This window comes from Megalobrama amblycephala, linkage group LG8 (assembly GCF_018812025.1).
Source record: "Megalobrama amblycephala isolate DHTTF-2021 linkage group LG8, ASM1881202v1, whole genome shotgun sequence".
Classification (NCBI taxonomy): Eukaryota; Metazoa; Chordata; class Actinopteri; order Cypriniformes; family Xenocyprididae; genus Megalobrama; species Megalobrama amblycephala.
The window spans coordinates 34520878-34541972 of NC_063051.1; the positions used below are offsets into that span (position 1 = coordinate 34520878).

Consider the following 21095-nt stretch of genomic DNA (forward strand, 5'->3'; position numbering starts at 1 on the left):
ATCTGAGAGACTCGTCCATAGACAGCAATATAACCAACACTTTCAAGGTCCAGAAAGGTACTAAAGACATCGTTAAAACAGTCATGTGACTGCAGTGGTTCAACCTTAATGTTATGAAGAGACAAGAATACTTTTTGTGCGCAAAAACAAAACAACAACTTTATAACAATCTCTTCTCTTCCCTGTCATTATCTTATGCAGGTGACGCAGTGACACAGTGAAGCTTCTGTGTTTACGTCCGAATGCCGGCTCAGTATTGGCCGAAGCTGATCACGTGATCAGCATGATGCATGCGTGTGATGCTGACGCAGGATCCAGCCAATAATGAGTCGGCGTTCTGACCTAGAAGCGCTGGACATAAACAGCGTATGAGAATGACAGAGAAGAGATTGTTGAATAAAGTTATTTTTGTTTTGTTTTTGCACACAAAAAGTATTCTCGTCTCTTCATAACATTAAAGGTGCCCTAGATTGTTTTTTTACAAGATGTAATATAAGTCCTACGTGTCCCCTGAATGTGTCTGTGAAGTTTCAGCTCAAAATACCCCATAGATTTTTTTTAATTAATTTTTTTAACTGCCTATTTTGGGGCATCATTACCTATGCACTGATTTTTTCAGCGCGCCGCCCCTTTAAGAGATGCGCTCCCTCTGCCCCACGAGCTCTCTACTATATATACTGTACATCGCATAATCAAAGTTCACACAGCTAATATAACCCTCAAATGGATCTTTACAAGATGTTCGTCATGCATGCTGTATGCATGCTTCGAATTATGTGAGTAAAGTATTTATTTTGATGTTTATATTTGATTCTGAATGAGTTTGAGGCTGTGCTCCGTGGCTAACGGCTAATGCTACACTGTTGGAGAGATTTATAAAGAATGAAGTTGTGTTTATGCATTATACAGACTGCAAGTGTTTAAAAATGAAAATAGCGACGGCTCTTGTCTCCGTGAATACAGTAAGAAACGATGGTAACTTTAACCACATTTAACAGTACATTAGCAACATGCTAACAAAACATTTAGAAAGACAATTTACAAATATCACTAAAAATATCATGATATCATGGATCATGTCAGTTATTATTGCTCCATCTGCCATTTTCGCTGTTGTTCTTGCTTGCTTACCTTGTCTGTGCGCAGATCCAGCTGTTAATATTGCCTTTCCTTGTCTAATGCGTTGAATGGGCTGGCATTATGCAAATATTGGGGTCATACATATTAATGATCCCGACTGTTACGTAACAGTCGGTGTTATATTGAGATCCGAGTGTTTTCCGGAAGTCTTTTAAACAAATGAGATTTACATAAGAAGGAGGAAACAATGGGGTTTGAAACTCAGTGTATGTCTTTTCCATGTACTGAACTCTTGTTATTCAACTATGCCGAGGTAAATTCAAATTCTGATTCTAGGGCACCTTTAAGGTTGAGCCTCTGCAGTCACATGACTGTTTTAACGATGTCTTTAGTTCCTTTCTGGACCTTGAGAGTGTTGATTATATTGCTGTCTATGGACGAGTCTCTCGGATTTCATCAAAAATATCTTAATTTGTGTTGAAGATGAATGAAGGTCTTACGGGTGTGGAACGACATGAGGGAGAGTGATTAATGACAGAAATTTCATTTGTGGGTGAACTAACCCTTTAAGTGCTTTTGACACCAAACACAACAGCCAGATCAATTACATAATCATTCAGACTAAACAATAATGATTCCAGTTTAAAGTGATTTATTGAATCTCCTCAGACTGCTTGATTACATGTGTTCAATCATACCAGAGACCTTCAGACTGACTGACTCGAATTGATCGCCGTGAGTTTCAGTTCAGTTACACAACTTCACCTGTGGCATGTGTGTGTGTGTGTGTGTGTGTGTGTGTGTGTGTGTGTGTGTGTGTGTGTGTGTGTGTGTGTGTGTGTGTGTGTGTGTGTGTTTGTAATAATCCACTCAATCACACACACTCCAGATTCATTAAATACTTTAGTTTCCAGTGTCATCTCTGCAGTCCGGTCAGCTAAGCATCTGAATGAATCATAAAAAATAACTCAGCAGAATGATTCACTTCACTGCAAGTAATAAGAATCACGGCACCGTCACTGACAGCTCTTCCGAGATGTGTTTTATCAAGCAGCAGTGGTGTGAATCCATAAATGCATTTATATATTAAACCGTAATCGATATTTCCCAGTGGACAATCAGGCTGCCGTAAACAGACACGAGCGAGGAGGACTGTGCTGAAATGTGTGATATTGATCCGTTTACACACAGACTCACGAGTCCCGACACACACATCAAATATGACAGAGCGGTGAACCACCTGAACATCAGTGGCGGGACATTTCCCAAACACCAATCACAACACACTGCTCCAGCCGACCAATCAGAGCACACTGTGCTTTTCAGAAGGAGGGGCTTCATAGAGACAGGAACTAAACAGAGCGTTACTGACAGACTGGGAAGAGAGGAGCTGCAACAATGGAGAATATGAGGAAAATAATCAACATTCAATCTAGTAGAGCACAAAAACAACATCAAGACTGTGTAAAAGAGCATAATAGGTTCTCTTTCTGTAGTCTAGGTTGTTGCAATTTTAGTATTAAAGTTTAAATCATCTACTTATAAAATCATAAAGTGTTAATGAAATTCATCTATTCATCTCAGCAGGTGATAATTATAGTTTACAAGACTTCATTAACATGCCACTGTCCGTCGAGCGATCCACATCAGCGCAGCACAAACACGATGAGCAGCTGATGGAGCAGGTGTCTGCGGGCGCCAGCAGGGCGGCGCTGTGTCTCAGAGCAGAGATCTCACCAAACGCTCCTATGGGCTCAAAAACTGCCAGATACAATTAAAGAATTAGATGACTTCAGATTAAACATTTCCTGATAATTTACTCTCCTCCATGTCATCCAAGATGAAGAAGTTGTTTTGTCTGAGATATTTTTTTAACTGTATGTTAAAATGCTGCACATATACACAACATCAGTTCTCATCAGCTGATCTAACTAGAAGGAAGTTCAGATGAGAGACATTCATTTGTCATGGACACATGAAACGATACTGTGACGCATGAGAGCATTTGTCTGCTTGAAGTCTTGAAATTATTCCCATGCAACTATAGCTGGGATTCTTTGTTATAAAATTTACACAACTACAAAAACAATTTTAAAAGTTTTTAAGGGTTAAGTGCGAAGTATTGTAACTGGCTCTATTTATTGTTGAGGCAAAGTTTAAGTGTGGGTGACTGAGAAGCCTAAAATTGAGAAAACATCATAATGTCCTAAATTAGGAAAAGTAATTGAACTAAAAAAGAGAATAAAGTTATAATTAAACTCTTAAAGTCCTTCAAAATCATCCTAGAGATGAGAAAATCACCCCAACTGAAGAATCAGCTGTGTTTGTGAAGTGAGACGCTAGAGGGCGCCAGAGTCAAACTCCCTACAGAATCAAACTACATCAACACTTCATTTTAGAATAATTCTCTCTCTGTCTGTACGTGTGTGTGTGTGTGTGTGTGTAAGAGAGAGAGAGAGAGAGTGAGCAAATCCTTTCACTTCAGAATTAAAATGTCCTGATAATTTACTCACCTCCATGTCATCCAAGATGTTCATGTCTTTCTTTCTTCAGTGGAAAAGAAATGAAGGTTTTTGAGGAAAACATTCCAGGATTTTTCTCCATATAGTGGACTTCACTGGGGTTCAACGGGTTGAAGGTCCAAATGTCAGTTTCAGTGCAGCTTCAAAGAGCTCTACATGATCCCAGACGAGGAATAAGAGTCTTATCTAGAGAAACCATCGGCCATTTTCTAAAATAAATAAAAATTATATACTTTTTAACCACAAATGCTCGTCTTGCACTGCTCTGTGATGCTCCACGCATGACGTAATCATGTTGGAAAGGTCAAGTGTGACGTAGACGGGGATCATGTAGAGCTCTTTGAAGCTGCACTGAAACTGACATTTGGACCTTCAACCCGTTGAACCCCAGTGAAGTCCACTATATGGAGAAAAATCCTGGAATGTTTTCCTCAAAAACCTTCATTTCTTTTCCACTGAAGAAAGAAAGACATGAACATCTTGGATGACATGGAGGTGAGTAAATTATCAGGACATTTTAATTCTGAAGTGAAAGGATTTGCTCACTCTCTCTCTCTCTCTCTTACACACACACACACACACACACACGTACAGACAGAGAGAGAATTATTCTAAAATGAAGTGTTGATGTAGTTTGATTCTGTAGGGAGTTTGACTCTGGCGCCCTCTAGCGTCTCACTTCACAAACACAGCTGATTCTTCAGTTGGGGTGATTTTCTCATCTCTAGGATGATTTTGAAGGACTTTAAGAGTTTAATTATAACTTTATTCTCTTTTTTAGTTCAATTACTTTTCCTAATTTAGGACATTATGATGTTTTCTCAATTTTAGGCTTCTCAGTCACCCACACTTAAACTTTGCCTCAACAATAAATAGAGCCAGTTACAATACTTCGCACTTAACCCTTAAAAACTTTTAAAATTGTTTTTGTAGTTGTGTAAATTTTATAACAAAGAATCCCAGCTATAGTTGCATGGGAATAATTTCAAGACTTCAAGCAGACAAATGCTCTCATGCGTCACAGTATCGTTTCATGTGTCCATGACAAATGAATGTCTCTCATCTGAACTTCCTTCTAGTTAGTTCAGCTGATGAGAACTGATGTTGTGTATATGTGCAGCATTTTAACATACAGTTAAAAAAATATCTCAGACAAAACAACTTCTTCGCACAAACACGCTGTTATCAAGATGAACACAAAACAAGGATAAAAAAAGAGCAGAATATATGGGAATCAATCAAACACAGGCCTGAGTAACTGCTTCAATTCTCAAGTAAAGTACAAAATGAACAACTGAATCAAGTGAGTCACTCTCTCTGAAGAGTTCAGAAGAAACCAACCTGACCTGTGGATGAGCCGCTGTTCCTCTGGAGACAAACATCCTGTCTTATTGTATTGAGTTTGTCTTCTCAATCTACATCCATTCCACTTGGGTAAAGTTGGTTTTATATTCGCACATTCGGACATCCGTGTTCAATAGCCTTGTTAATCACACTACATTGGACATTCACAAGTGGACTATGCCATTAAAACAATACTTGCCTATTTTGATCGACTGTGAAAAATGTTGTAAGTTGACAATTCGTTGGTTGTCAATATCATGTCGCTGCTTAAAATTCACAAACATTAATTTATTGCACATTTATTGGAAAGTCTGAATTTATCAGAAGTCCGAATGTGCGAATATAAAACCAACTTTACCCAAGTATCCATTCCTTCATTTGACTGCTTTGGTTCTCCATCACAAAGTTTTCAAACTCCCCACCATGTGTTCAAATCACCTGATCAGTCACGTGACTCCAAAGATTGATTGACTGATTTATGACTCACTTAAAAAATTAGATCACTATTATCTAATGTTGTTTTTATGCACTTTTTTAGAGGTTTTGACAGGTTTTTTGCTTCAGTTTTTTTTATTTTATTTTGTTTTGTTGTTGTTTTTTTTAAATACAATACATAAAAAGTAGGGAGTTTGTGAATCAAAACATGTAAATATATAAAAATTTGTAAATCAATAATATAAATTAAATATTAGACCTATAAAAACAGGGAAAAGACAAATGAAATATTACTAATGTGTCAAAATTTTATTTAAAAGTTTTTACATACAGATATTTATTTGAATGTTTAGATTAATGATTTAATAACTCACTCATTAAGTCACATGATTCTGATGTTTTCTGTGTTTATCAGTCTTGAGATTTTAAACATTGTGTAAAAGTATTTTATTTGTATCTAGATCACTTCAGGAGGCCGATGCATTAAAATAAAAATACAAATGTTTAAAAACACCATAATTGCACTGCAGTCCGGCCGTGAGGCAGAGCTTACATTAATCAGATATCATTTTAATCATTTATACACACTGTAAATGTCCTCCTGCTTTATGACTGATTAATGAAATGGAATATTTTATTAATAATACAGAAAGACTTTAAAGCACTGATGCTTCAAGACCCAGTTTAATCAGATGATTCCAGAGCCACGCATGACAGCGACAGCCAATCAGCAACCAGCTTTTGTTTCCATGCCGATAGCCATGATTGACATGCAACACAAGACAGCTGCTGACAGGATTCATATGTCAGCTGTGACGAGTGTCAATCACAAGAGACGCATCAAGCCAGAACAGTAACACTCACTGTCTCTACTGTAGTTTATTTACTCTCCTTCAAGCCCCTTTAAACCTGTATGACTTTCTTCTGACTTTCTAGAGGAATGTCCTGCCATATACCTTATCAAATGAAATTGTTCACACTCATTTCTAATGATGAGATGAAACCAACTGAACAGAAGTCAGTTCAGGAGCTGAATGATGATACGGACAATAGAAACAATCTGAGAGGAACAGAGAGGAGGGAGAAGATGAGGATGAGGAAGAGCGAATATACAGACATGCAATACTATACAATGTATATGTATGAACTGAAAGCGTTTGATTTTGAGAACAGGTGAAATAGTTTTCTTTCAAACAATTGTTAGATTTTGCTAGAAGAGTCAGTGGTTTAATGAATGGAGTTTAATTGGTGTTGTAGTAGATTTGGTTTTGTGTTTACAGTTTTTACAATTGCTAGGACAATAGTCGTTATTTTTGTTTTGTTTTTGCACACAAAAAAACATTTACATAAAGTAGTTTTTCTAAACTCTTAACACAGCAACACACCTACATCACACAATAAATCAAATAGTTAATATTCAGCCCAAAATCATATTTTGTTAAATAAATACAAATGCTACATTTCAAAATGCTAAAAACCTTTTTCTACATATACTAACTCTATCAAAACACAGCAAACCCGATTCAAAACTGAATCATTCTGTCAAAACACCAGCACTAGTTTTCTATTCAACATGAACACAGTCAATCATTGCGCAATGACTGTCAAAATACTAAGAGTTGATGGCATTACGGAAACTGCATTACTGTCAGGTTTCAGTTCTGCCTGCAGTCAATATGAAATCCATTGTTTTCTTTTACTGTACACTATTCTACCTGTTTGGTTGAGTGTTGAATGTGTGCATTCTTGGCAACATACGATCTAAAGGTGAAAGAGTCATTACTTCATAGAATGTACAGTAGAAAAAATAAAAGTACCAGAATTGCTCAGGGCAGCTACTGGTCAAATGGGTCCCGTCCCGTAGTTACCGCTCACAATTCTGACTTTTTTCTTGTAATTGACCCTTCGCCAGGAGTTTGATTGACAAGCGATCTAACTAATCAGAACACCGAATCCGCCATTTTGTCCGACAAAGCAGTCAGGAGTTAGAAGATTAACCTCAGTGGAGTTAAACTTGAAAAATTGTGTATATTGACGTCTTTCCGCGTTTGAAACAACATTCATTCTCATGTTCATTCATGTTTATTTGATGCTATAAATGAACTAGTAGGACGAGATGATCGGTTTAAGAGCCGCTTGAGCTGAGGCGCTACAGCGATATGTCACGACACATTAAAGAGCCACAAAACGGTTTTCATTGTTTGAATTTCTTAAAAAAACTACACAGTTTGAAAGCTGGGACTTTGTTTAATATTATAAGTAACCTGCTTTATCTTGTCTGATGACGTGTTGTCAGTATCCTCTGCTCCGCGATGTATTTTTCACCGCGTGTGGCGTGACAGCGCCATGGCTTGTCGGACAAAGCAACAGTAACTAAGGGGGCGGGTCTTTGCGAAGGGTCAATTGAGAGTTTAAATCACAATTCTGACTTTTTTCTTGTAATTGCAAGTTTACATCTCACAATTCTGACTTTTTACTTGTAATTTGCGAGTTTACATCTCACAATTCTGACTTTTTACTTGTAATTTGCGAGTTTACATCTCACAACTCTGACTTTTTTCTTGTAATTTGTGAGTTTACATCTCACAATTCTGACTTTTTATTTGTAATTTGCAAGATTACATCTCACAATTCTGACTTTTTACTTGTAATTTGCGAGTTTACATCTCACAATTCTGACGGTTTTCTTGTAATTTGGGAGTTTACATCTCACAATTCTGACTTTTTACTTGTAATTTGCGAGTTTACATCTCACAATTCTGACTTTTTACTTGTAATTTGCGAGTTTACATCTCACAATTCTGACTTTTTATTTGTAATTTGCAAGATTACATCTCACAATTCTGACTTTTTACTTGTAATTTGCGAGTTTACATCTCACAATTCTGACTTTTTACTTGTAATTTGCGAGTTTACATCTCACAATTCTGACTTTTTACTTGTAATTTGCGAGTTTACATCTCACAACTCTGACTTTTTTCTTGTAATTTGTGAGTTTACATCTCACAATTCTGACTTTTTATTTGTAATTTGCAAGATTACATCTCACAATTCTGACTTTTTACTTGTAATTTGCGAGTTTACATCTCACAATTCTGACGTTTTTCTTGTAATTTGGGAGTTTACATCTCACAATTCTGACTTTTTACTTGTAATTTGCGAGTTTACATCTCACAATTCTGACTTTTTACTTGTAATTTGCGAGTTTACATCTCACAATTCTGACTTTTTATTTGTAATTTGCAAGATTACATCTCACAATTCTGACTTTTTACTTGTAATTTGCGAGTTTACATCTCACAATTCTGACTTTTTACTTGTAATTTGCGAGTTTACATCACACAAGTCTGACTTTTTACTTGTAATTTGCGAGTTTACATCTCACAATTCTGACTTTTTACTTGTAATTTGCGAGTTTACATCACACAAGTCTGACTTTTTACTTGTAATTTGCGAGTTTACATCACACAAGTCTGACTTTTTACTTGTAATTTGCGAGTTTACATCTCACAATTCTGACTTTTTACTTGTAATTTGCGAGTTTACATCACACAATTCTGACTTTTTACTTGTAATTTGCGAGTTTACATCTCACAACTCTGACTTTTTTCTTGTAATTTGTGAGTTTACATCTCACAATTCTGACTTTTTATTTGTAATTTGCAAGATTACATCTCACAATTCTGACTTTTTACTTGTAATTTGCGAGTTTACATCTCACAATTCTGACGGTTTTCTTGTAATTTGGGAGTTTACATCTCACAATTCTGACTTTTTACTTGTAATTTGCGAGTTTACATCTCACAATTCTGACTTTTTACTTGTAATTTGCGAGTTTACATCTCACAATTCTGACTTTTTATTTGTAATTTGCTAGTTTACATCTCACAATTCTGACTTTTTTCTCAGAATTGTGAGATATAAACTAGGAATTTAGATATATGGGAATTATGAGGTAAAAACTCACTATTACCTTTTTATTTTCTATTCCATGGCAGAATTAAGCTTTCATAGGTTCCACGTGTGTGAGGTTTTGATATTAGATAAGCTTGTATAAAAAGAAAATTAAAGCATTTTAGAAATGTGTTAACTGACACATTTCTGTCTTGTTATATATTTTGTATATTGTGTGAAAACAACATGAATTGTGTTAATAATATGGTCACAACAGAAGGATGTTGTGCTAATTGTGCTTAGAGTTTTTGAAAATGTGACTACAGATTGGACAAAAGGATTTTAGCAATGGAACAACTGTAGGAATAATTTTGTACAGTAATGTAAACATGGATCATTTAACAAACTGCAGTGAATTATAAATAGTAGAGAGTGTCATTCTTGTAAAGACATTTTACAGAAGAAAACATTCTACCTGTTGTTTGTGTTTTTAGCTTTGTGATAAAGTGTGTTTGTTGGGTGAAACCTCTAGTGTTCTTGATTTGTGTCATGAATGAAGTGTTTTGGTAGTTCTAGTGCATTTTGAATGTGAAATGATTGCTATAAAGCTGAAAGTTGGTTATGAAAACTGTGTGAAGAGTTTTGACAAAGTGACTCAAGTACTGAGAAATGTGACCTAGCAAAAAAAAAAAAAAAAAAGTGACCTAGATTGTAAAAAACTGTAATGTTGTCAGAAAATGGGTGCAGGTTTCTAGAAATGTGTCTAAGCAATTGTGAAAAACTGTAAGTGACAAATAAAATGAAAATAGTGCACAATAAGTAAAATTAAGCAAAATAGCAGAAGTATAACTAGACTCAATGTGTTTATCTCTATCAGAATAGACAAAATTAGACACACAGATAAATGTTTGGTCCCCATGAGGAAAAGAGCTTATAAATCACACTAAATTATGTTTTTTGAAAATGTAAAACAGCAGAACGTTTTCGGTGATGGGTAGAGTTAGGGGAAGAGGAGAGAATATACGGTTTGTACAGTATAAAAACCATTATGTCTATGGAAAGTCCCCATAAAACATGAAAACCCAACGTGTGTGTGTGTGTGTTTGCATGTGTGTGTGTGAGTGTGCGCAGGGGGAGGGGAAGATGATTTACACTTTCTATTTCCCCTTTTTGCTGTCGTGCATGAGCGTGTGGTGTTTAATGTGAGATAAGCTTGACTTCTGTTCTTCCTCCAAATGTTGAAATAATATTTCAGTCCACAGCTGCAGGTGAATGCCACATTGTGACGGTTCAGACGACAGACTGATCATCATTTCATGAGCTGTAAGTACAATGATCTTTCTCTTCAGTGTCTCTTTCTGAACGCTCACCGTTAAAATGGAGGAATAAACATGAGAGAAACTTATAATGAGATGATTAAAGTGTTTTTGTTGATTATACACACATCTATATGAATTATAGAGGAGAGCGCGACTAGAATCACGGCCTGTATCAGACTTTGAGTCAAACGTTCACAAATGCTTGTTTTAATCAATTTCATTTAGAAACTTTTACACAATAAAAGCCCACTGGCATCAGACAAGAGTCATTTTATAATGAAAGTAGATTCAGACTGAAACAACAAGAGCATTTTTAGGACATATCAAGTTGGAAGAAATATTTTAAACTACTTTAACAGAATAAAATTAAAAAGTGTCATGTGACAACTAGCCCCGCTCTCCTCACATTACTTAATCTATGTCAGTCAGTCTAAGCAGCTTCACAGTAATAAACAGGAAAACAGCAGTTAATTATGCTAACTTCATCAAATTCAGCTGTAAAGCAGCTCTAGAGTCATTATTCAGCTCAATTCACTTTTCATCCATACAGTCAAATCAGCAATATTACTGAATATAAAGTGTCTTTTAATGTCAGCAGTTGACACTGAGGTCTTTTAGGGGTTATTTCACAAGAATCCCATTTCAAACTCACACGATCAAATGTGTCTTTTGGTGAAGCAAACCTTCCTACGATCAGTGAGCAAAAACACGCAATACGCAAATGAGATGAAAGGCTTTGCATGGCCTGCAGCTGCAGCAGTGCAGAAACGCATCTCTAAACGGAAGCAGGTGAGCAGAACAAGCGTTCAGACACGAGCAGTGCTGCACTGCTTTCACAGACCCAAAGGGTACAGTACAAACCTCAGACGCTGCAGCATTCTGGGAAATTTGTGCTTTAGACCGTCAGTCAGAGGTACGGATTTCGCATATAGTCACTAATGTCTTCACTAGTACTGCTCTTCTTCTTCTACTTCACTACTTTGTTTAACCCTCTGGTGCTGCTCACGTGGCGGTCAAAAATGAGCCTGAGAATTTTTTTTATTGTTTAAGTTAAATGAAAGTAATATATTGTAGTTCGATAATGTTTTTTATTTAATGTTTTGTATTTTTTAGGAGATATTATGGTACTAAATTATATTTATGCAGTATTTATAATCCATTTATTGACTTTTTGAGCATAGACCTGAAAATGAAATTTCCAACTTGAACTCGTAAATCTTAAATGGTTTGGTCTCTTTTTAAAGATGACACGTAGGAGATTAACCCAGGTGAAAAAAAAAAAAGTACACTTCTATAATATACTTAAAGTGCTCTATTTTCACGCACTAATTCTATACTTAATATACTAAAAAAATACTTTTTAAGATAATCTTAAGTGTACTCAACTGTGCTATTTTGAGACACCATGAAATTTGAACTTAAATGTGCTTTTAATATACTATCTCTGTATTTTAAAAATGTATTTAGATATCACCTGTAGTACATTTGAACCCATAGTGTACTACAAGTATTTTTTAAATACAGAGATAATATATTAAAAGCACATTTTAATTCAAATTTCATGGTGTCTCAAAATAGCACAGTTGAGTACACTTAGATGTTCTTAAGATTATCTTAAAAAGTACTAAAGAAGAATTGTAAGTATATTAAGTACAAAATTAGTGCACGAAAATAGAACACTTTAAGTATATTATAGAAGTGTACTTTTTTACATCTGGGAATGGCGAAGTGAAAAAAGACAAAAACATTATTTTCAATTTTTAAATCAAATATATATTTTCCAAAACATGTTTTACTCTAAAACTGAGAGAAATACATCTAAACAAGTTGTGTTCCAAATTTGAGGTTGATATCTTAAAAAATTAGCTTTCAGTAATATTTTGTTTCCACTAGATGAGATTCGTCTCCCATTCATTTCCAAAGCGCTCATTTCTGACTGTGAGGAGCACAAGTGTGACTTCTTTTTCAGGGCCATTTAAACTTTTCAAATGAAGTTCAAAGTGCCAAAACCTTTACCAAGTTTCATACCATTCAGATGAAGTAAAAAAAATTCTAAAAAAGAGCAGCAGCTTCAATATCACCACCTAATGATAAGACATACAGATCCTGTGAGTCATCCTGTTTGTTTATAAAGTAATTATGAAACTCTACAGTAAATTATAATTGAGGATGTGAAGGGAGTCCCCCGAGGTTCTGTGCTGGGACCGTTATTATTTACTTTATACATACATTGTCTTGATTAAAAATATTGTTAATGCAAGGTTATGTTTCTACTGTTATTTAATGTTCGGCCCCTTCTAAGCAACAATCTTTGGCTTATTTACAATCTGCCTTTGATTTCATTCAAGCAAGGTTTTGTGCTTTAAGTGTTTTTCTTAAATTCTAAAATCACTCGTCTTCTGGCATCTCGAGGGAATTTGATCGCATCAGTGTCGGAGTACAATAATTGATGATACATTACAGTTTAGTTCACACATTTATCATCTGAAACAAAAATTAAAGACAAAGTTAGGGTTTTATTTCAGAAATAAGTCTTGTTTTTCAATTAATGCAAGGAATAAACTTGTGTCTGCTATCTTCTTACCGATTCTTGACTATCTAGTGTTTCAACATGTTCCTTCCTCTCTGGATGCTCTGTATTATGGTGCTTTAAGATTTATTACAGATTGTAATTTGACACATTTTATATGAGTCTCTGCTAATGAGCTGATGAGTTGAATCAGGTTTGTTTGATTAGAAAGAGTTGGAAAATGTGTGGTGTTGTTGTTGTGCCTCCAGGAACAGTGTCAGGCTGGCCACACATCAATCGTAACCAGTTTTTTAAACTGTGAGAGACCACAGACATAAGGGCAGTTTCTACCGATTTTTAGCATTATAATCGTCAGAATGCAAACATTCATCTGGACTGAGAGTCATGTTTCAGCTATTGAAGCAAGCAACATCCGGTTGGTGAAGCTTGCTCATCCTCTTTGGCTATCGCAGGTATCATGTCAGATGCAGGCCGATCAAGAGTTTGGACTCCGACGCAGTAAAATAAATTGGTTGTGAGAAGTCAGGACACAGATCATTGGGAGTTGCAAATCAGGCCCAAAACCGGGCCTAAAATCTTCAAGTGTGTTGCCAGCCTTGAAAGATCTATACATGATGTTTTTGTGCTAACGTTTTCAGAACCAGATAACTTTCTATTAACGTTACTGGAAGAACGTTTGCCTGTTAACTGAAGTAGTCGATCATCTTGGTGAAGAAAAGTCAATTCCCCAAACAGCGTTTCATCTTAAAACCATCATTATGTTTATTCATATTTTTATTAGCTGGAGACTTTCATTCAAAATTGAACATTCTGTCAGCATTTACTCACACACGTCATTACAAAACAAAATAATTCAAACAGGAATGACATGTATTTGAGCAACTGACAGAACGTACATTTTTAGGTCGGCGCTCTCTTTCATGTGGTTCGTGCTGTAGTGTCAGTTTTAACACGAGCTGCTTCAGTTGAGTCTGGTTACGGTGTGAAGACCAGCCGTGTTTGACTGGCATGTGGTTTGTTGTGTTTCATGGCTCTCTCTGTGTCTCGTTCTAGTCTCTGAGTTGTCTCCGTCATGGAGGCGACAGGGAAATACGACTTTGCAGCCACAGCAGAGGATGAGCTGAGCTTCAGGAAGGGAGATATTATCAAGGTGTGTACGTTACAACAGCACATATCTGCAGCATATATCACATGTCCACTAATAAACACACACTCAACCCATGAACTTACTTTGAACCTGTCTGAGTTTTCTCTGCTCTGAGTTGAACCATCATCACATGCTTCTCTGTAGATTTTAGGCACCAATGACGACTGGTTCAAAGCAGAAATCAACGGCATGGAAGGATTCGTGCCGCGGAATTACATCAACAGCCACTTCCCCAGGTAACAGACGTCACTGAAACACAATTACACTGAGCAATACTCCAGATCGACCAGCATTACACAGTTAGTGGTGTTTGGCGGTCAATCCTCACCGTTTCTAGCACTCAAAGTGGTTTGAACAAAACCAGTGTGTATATGATTAAATTAATAACATGCCACATCAAGCAGCATAACAGACAGATTTTGTAAAGCTAAAATAATTGGAAGTGACAGACCAGAAGTCTCCCACATTTGCGTTATAAATGCCTGTTAAAAATAAGGTTGATACATCAGAATGTGGAAGTAAAGAGTGAACACACTCGCCCACAACTGTGTGATGCTCAGTCTTTCTGACAGTATATAACTCACAATAATCTACTAAATATGACCTGCTGCAGTTTTTGTGTCAAAGAGTTGATGAAAAAGGGAAGTGTCTACTTGATAGTTTTGTTGTACAAATATAACCATTGTATCTTGGTAAAAGATAAATAAGAGGGTGACATCTAGAGGAGAAGACTGGTAGTGACGGGATTTGGATTTAAATACAGAAGTTAAATAAAGAAGTTAATTGGTTCTGTGATACTTTTCTGAATAATCAGGCTTAAGATTGTGCCCTGGTCCAGAGAAAAACGTAAAAAAAGAATAAAAAAAAATTAAAAAAAAAGATCATAACCAGTGGTTACTTTGTTACTGTACTGACCATAAGTTTATTTTCAAGTGTCTGTACTTAATCAGAGTATTTTCATTCTTTATTCAAATTTTGAACTGAAGAAATTGAGAGGTGTATTTTTTACTGTTCAAATTAACAAACTTGTCTGAACAAACAATATAGGCATGGGATAGGCTCTTTTGAAACACCCTAGCAACCACTTACAACACCTTAGCAACAGCACACGTTTTCTTCAGAATATGAATGTCAAACAATCGTATTAAAGCAGTGTTTCTCCAGCTGGTATCAGGAGAACACCAGCCGTCATTCTGCACAGGATGAGCTGATGTGTCAACCAATCGGATCGTTCATCATCCGAGGCTCCCAGAGTTCACCTGGAGAATTCTCCATATCAGTCAGGTACAACACCCACACACACACACACACACACACACATACGCACTCTTACACACACACACACACACACATGCGCACACACACACACACATACGTTCTTGAAATCTGGTTTGAACTCACGTGTGTGTGTGTGTGTGTGTGTGTGTGTGTGTGTGTGTGTGTGTGTGTGTGTGTGCTGTCAGACATGAGAATGATGTGCAGCACTTTAAAGTGATGAGAGACAAGCAGGGTCAGTATTACCTCTGGAGCGAGACCTTCACCTCCCTCAACAGACTGGTGGATTACTACACACACAACTCCATCTCCAAACAGAGTCGCGTCTTCCTGCTCACAGAACAGCGGGTGAGTCCAGCAACAGAGTGTTGCTTTTTCCAGCAAAAAGTGTTGTAGCTCAAAGGATTTTTCAAAGCAACCCAGAAAATGCTTAGCAATGTCCTAACAACACCCTAGCAACACCATAAAACAACCCTCAAACCACTCAGAACAACCTAGCAACAGCCCATTAATGCCATAGCAATACCCAAGACACCCTAGCAATGCTATAGCAACCACCTAATACATCCTACAGTAGCAACACCTTAGCGATGCCATAACAACACCAAGGACACCCTAGCAACACCATAGCAACCACCTAGAACATCCTACCAACACCTTAGCAACTGTCTAACAATACCTTAGAAACCACTTAGATGACTCTATTAAACACCTAGCAATGTCATAGCAACGCCCAGGACATCCTAGCAACACCTTAGTGACCATTAAACAATATCCTAGAAACCACTTAGATGACACCTAGCAATGCCATAACAACACCCAGGATATCCTAGCAACAATCCAACAACCATCAAAAAATACGTAGAAACCAACTAAATGACTCTAGTAAACACCTAGCAATGGCATTGGAACATGCAGGACACCCTAGCAACACTAAATCAACCACCAAGAACATCCTAGCAACACCTTAGCAAGTGTCCAACAATACCTTAGAAACCATTTAGATGACTCTATTAAACACCTAGCAATGTCAAAGAAACATGTAGGACAACATAGCAACACTACAGCAACCACCAAGAACATCCAAGCAACACCTTAGCAACCATCTAACACCCTAGAATCCACATAGATGACTCTAGTAAACACCTAGCAATGCCATAGTAACACCCGAGACACCCTAGCAATGCTATATCAACCACCTAGTACATCCTAGCAACACCTTATCAATGCCATAACAGCACCAGGACATCCTAGCAACACCATAGCAACTACCAAGAACATCCTAGCAACACCTTAGCAACTGTCTAACAATACCTTAGAAACCACTTAGATGACTCTATTAAACACCTAGCAATGTCATAGCAACGCCCAGGACATCCTAGCAACACCTTAGTGACCATTAAACAATATCCTAGAAACCACTTAGATGACACCTAGCAATGCCATAACACCACCCAGGATATCCTAGCAACAATCCAACAACCATCAAAAAATACGTAGAAACCAACTAAATGACTCTAGTAAACACCTAGCAATGGCATTGGAACATGCAGGACACCCTAGCAACACTACAGCAACCACCAAGAACATCCTACAACACTTAACAAGTGTCCAACAATACCTTAGAAACCACTGGAGACTCTATTCAACACCTAGCAATGTCAAAGAAACATGTAGACAACATAGCAACACTCAGCACCACAAGAAATCCAAGCAACACCTTAGCAACCATCTAACACCCTAGAATCCACATAGAGACTCTAGTAAACACTAGCAATGACATAGTAACACCCGAGACACCCTAGCAATGCTATATCAACCACCTAGTACATCCTAGCAACACCTTATCAATGCCATAACAACACCAAGGACACCCTAGCAACACCATAGCAACCACCTAGAACATCCTACCAACACCTTAGCAACTGTCTAACAATACCTTAGAAACCACTTAGATGACTCTATTAAACACCTAGCAATGTCATAGCGACACCCAGGACATCCTAGCCACCTTAGTGACCATTAAACAATATCCTAGAAACCACTTAGATGAACCTAGCAATGCCATAACACCACCCAGGATATCCTAGCAACAATCCAACAACCACAAAAAATACGTAGAAACCAACTAAATGACTCTAGTAAACACCTAGCAATGGCACTGGAACATGCAGGACACCCTAGCAACACTAAATCAACCACCAAGAACATCCTAGCAACACCTTAGCAACCATCTAACACCCTAGAATCCACATAGATGACTCTAGTAAACACCTAGCAATGACATAGTAACACCCGAGACACCTAGCAATGCTATATCAACCACCTATACATCCTAGCAACACCTTAGCGATGCCATAACAACACCAAGGACACCCTAGCAACACCATAGCAACCACCTAGAACATCCTACCAACACCTTAGCAACTGTCTAACAATACCTTAGAAACCACTTAGATGACTCTATTAAACACCTAGCAATGTCATAGCGACACCCAGGACATCCTAGCAACACCTTAGTGACCATTAAACAATATCCTAGAAGCCACTTAGATGACACCTAGCAATGCCATAACACCACCCAGGATATCCTAGCAACAATCCAACAACCATCAAAAAATACGTAGAAACCAACTAAATGACTCTAGTAAACACCTAGCAATGGCATTGGAACATGCAGGACACCCTAGCAACACTACAGCAACCACCAAGAACATCCTAGCAACACCTTAACAAGTGTCCAACAATACCTTAGAAACCACTTGGATGACTCTATTCAACACCTAGCAATGTCAAAGAAACATGTAGGACAACCTAGCAACACTACAGCAACCACCAAGAACATCCAAGCCACACCATAGCAACCATCTAACACCCTAGAATCCACATAGATGACTCTAGTAAACACCTAGCAATGCCATAGTAACAGCCGAGACACCCTAGCAATGCTATAGCAACCACCTAATACATCCTAGCAACACCTTAGCGATGCCATAACAACACCAAGGACACCCTAGCAACACCATAGCAACCACCTAGAACATCCTACCAACACCTTAGCAACTGTCTAACAATACCTTAGAAACCACTTAGATGACTCTATTAAACACCTAGCAATGTCATAGCGACACCCAGGACATCCTAGCAACACCTTAGTGACCATTAAACAATATCCTAGAAGCCACTTAGATGACACCTAGCAATGCCATAACACCACCCAGGATATCCTAGCAACAATCCAACAACCATCAAAAAATACGTAGAAACCAACTAAATGACTCTAGTAAACACCTAGCAATGGCATTGGAACATGCAGGACACCCTAGCAACACTACAGCAACCACCAAGAACATCCTAGCAACACCTTAACAAGTGTCCAACAATACCTTAGAAACCACTTGGATGACTCTATTCAACACCTAGCAATGTCAAAGAAACATGTAGGACAACCTAGCAACACTACAGCAACCACCAAGAACATCCAAGCAACACCTTAGCAACCATCTAACACCCTAGAATCCACATAGATGACTCTAGTAAACACCTAGCAATGCCATAGTAACACCCGAGACACCCTAGCAATGCTATATCAACCACCTAGTACATCCTAGCAACACCTTATCAATGCCATAACAACACCCAGGACATCCTAGCAACACCATAGCAACTACCAAGAACATCCTAGCAACACCTTAGCAACTGTCTAACAATACCCTAGAAACCATTTAGATGACTCTATTAAACACCTAGCAATGTCATAACACCCAGGACATCCTTACAACACCATAGAAACCACCTAGAAAATCCTAGTAACACCTTAGCAACCATCTAACAATACACTGGAAACCACTTAGATGACGTTGGTAAATACCTACCAATGCCATAACAACACCTTGGACACCCTAGCAACTCCCTAGCATCACCTTAGGAACCATCTAACAACTAAACTATTTAGCTATAGTAGTATATACATAGCAATGCAATAACAATACCTAGGACACCCTAGCAACTGCCTAGTAATGTCTACCAACACCCTAGAAACCACTTAGATGACCCTAGTAAACACCTAGCAACCACCTAACAATATCCTAATGGAGAGCACTCAAGGATCATGACAGAAAGTTTTCTGCAGCTCTCACATTAAGTTTTAAAGTTTTTCTCACACATTCACTGCTTTTGTTTTTTCCTGTTCTGCTCTCTCTCTCTCTCTCTCTCTCTCTCTCTCTCTCTCTATCCCTCACCCAGAATCCACCTGATTTCCTGCACAGGAAGTCTGTTGAACCGCCGCCCATCTCTCAGGTACAGACATTGTCACTCATGTGACATCACTCATCTGATGAGCTTCAGCCTGAAATCTGCTCTTATTCTTGCAGGAGAGACACAACTACAGATCACCAGCACCACCGTTTCCTCGCCCACCCGAGCCCTCACCCCCGCCACAGGTACAACACACACACACACACACACACACACACACGTCATACAGGTCACATGATATACACAACATGTACAAACAATGCAGAAAAGTTCTGTCAATCTCTCACAATGAATCAAAACACCGTGTAAGATTCTCTGATGTGTTCATCTGCGCAGGCGTCTGCGCTGCAGGTTCGGGCCATGTATGACTTCAATGCAGAGGACGCAGATGAGCTGAACTTTCACGCTGGAGATATTATCGAGGTTTTAGATCAGTCCGATCGTTTCTGGTGGAAAGGTCTTTTGCGTGGGAGAACCGGACTTTTCCCCGTCAACTACACCAATCCGGTTTGAAAATCCATTACACAGACGTTCAGTTTATAATCCATTTATCCTTCGGTTCTTTGAGTCTTTATGTTACATTATAATGATTTGTCCATAAAGAATACATTACCAGTTCTGCATTTAAGAAACACATTTTCATCTTGTCATGAACACACACACACACACACACACACACACACACACACACACACACACACACACACACACACACATCTGTAAAGCTGAGCTCTTCCTGTACAGAGATTTGGAAAAATTGTATGATCCGTTTCACAAACAAGTTTATGAATCCTTCAGAATTGTTATGTTCCTCTGCATATGGACTGCATGAAAAATTCCTGAGATGTAAACTTCATCCAAGTAATAAATACATTCGTATTTAATAACACATACAAATGTGTCATGAGTTTATTGAATGAATGGTTTGGTTACAATTTTTTTACATCAGAATTCTCTTCCTTAACTGCATGTTATTCCAAAGAGAACATCATAATCTTTCATAACAACATTTTAGCTGATGTCAACCGTGTCCCTTCAGATCACCGGCTCAGATTCTGGTCTGTTTTAGAAATGCATCACATCATGATTCCTCAACATAAGCAAATATATTTCAGCTCGATTCAACATATTGCACTTATCACGATGCAGCCTGTGATCAAAGAGATCTGAGCACAATCACAATGATCCAACATGAAGAAGGAAATAAACAAAACCACAATCTCTGATCAGATCTGAATACGTCTGTTCAAGGAAGTAAACAGGTGAAAGTGAAACGAATGATTTAAATCCAA

At 37.7% G+C, this 21095-nt stretch overlaps 1 protein-coding gene across 1 annotated transcript; it reads left to right on the plus strand.

The window, feature by feature from the left end:
- Positions 1-10429: 10429 nt before the first annotated feature.
- On the plus strand, positions 10430-20694 carry grap2b (GRB2 related adaptor protein 2b). Its single transcript, XM_048200825.1, has 8 exons — positions 10430-10598; positions 14178-14274; positions 14416-14507; positions 15436-15555; positions 15735-15894; positions 19792-19845; positions 19920-19988; positions 20140-20694. Exons 2-8 carry the CDS (start codon positions 14197-14199, stop codon positions 20314-20316), a joined length of 750 nt encoding a protein of 249 aa, XP_048056782.1. The 5' UTR covers positions 10430-10598; positions 14178-14196; the 3' UTR covers positions 20317-20694.
- Positions 20695-21095: the final 401 nt, after the last annotated feature.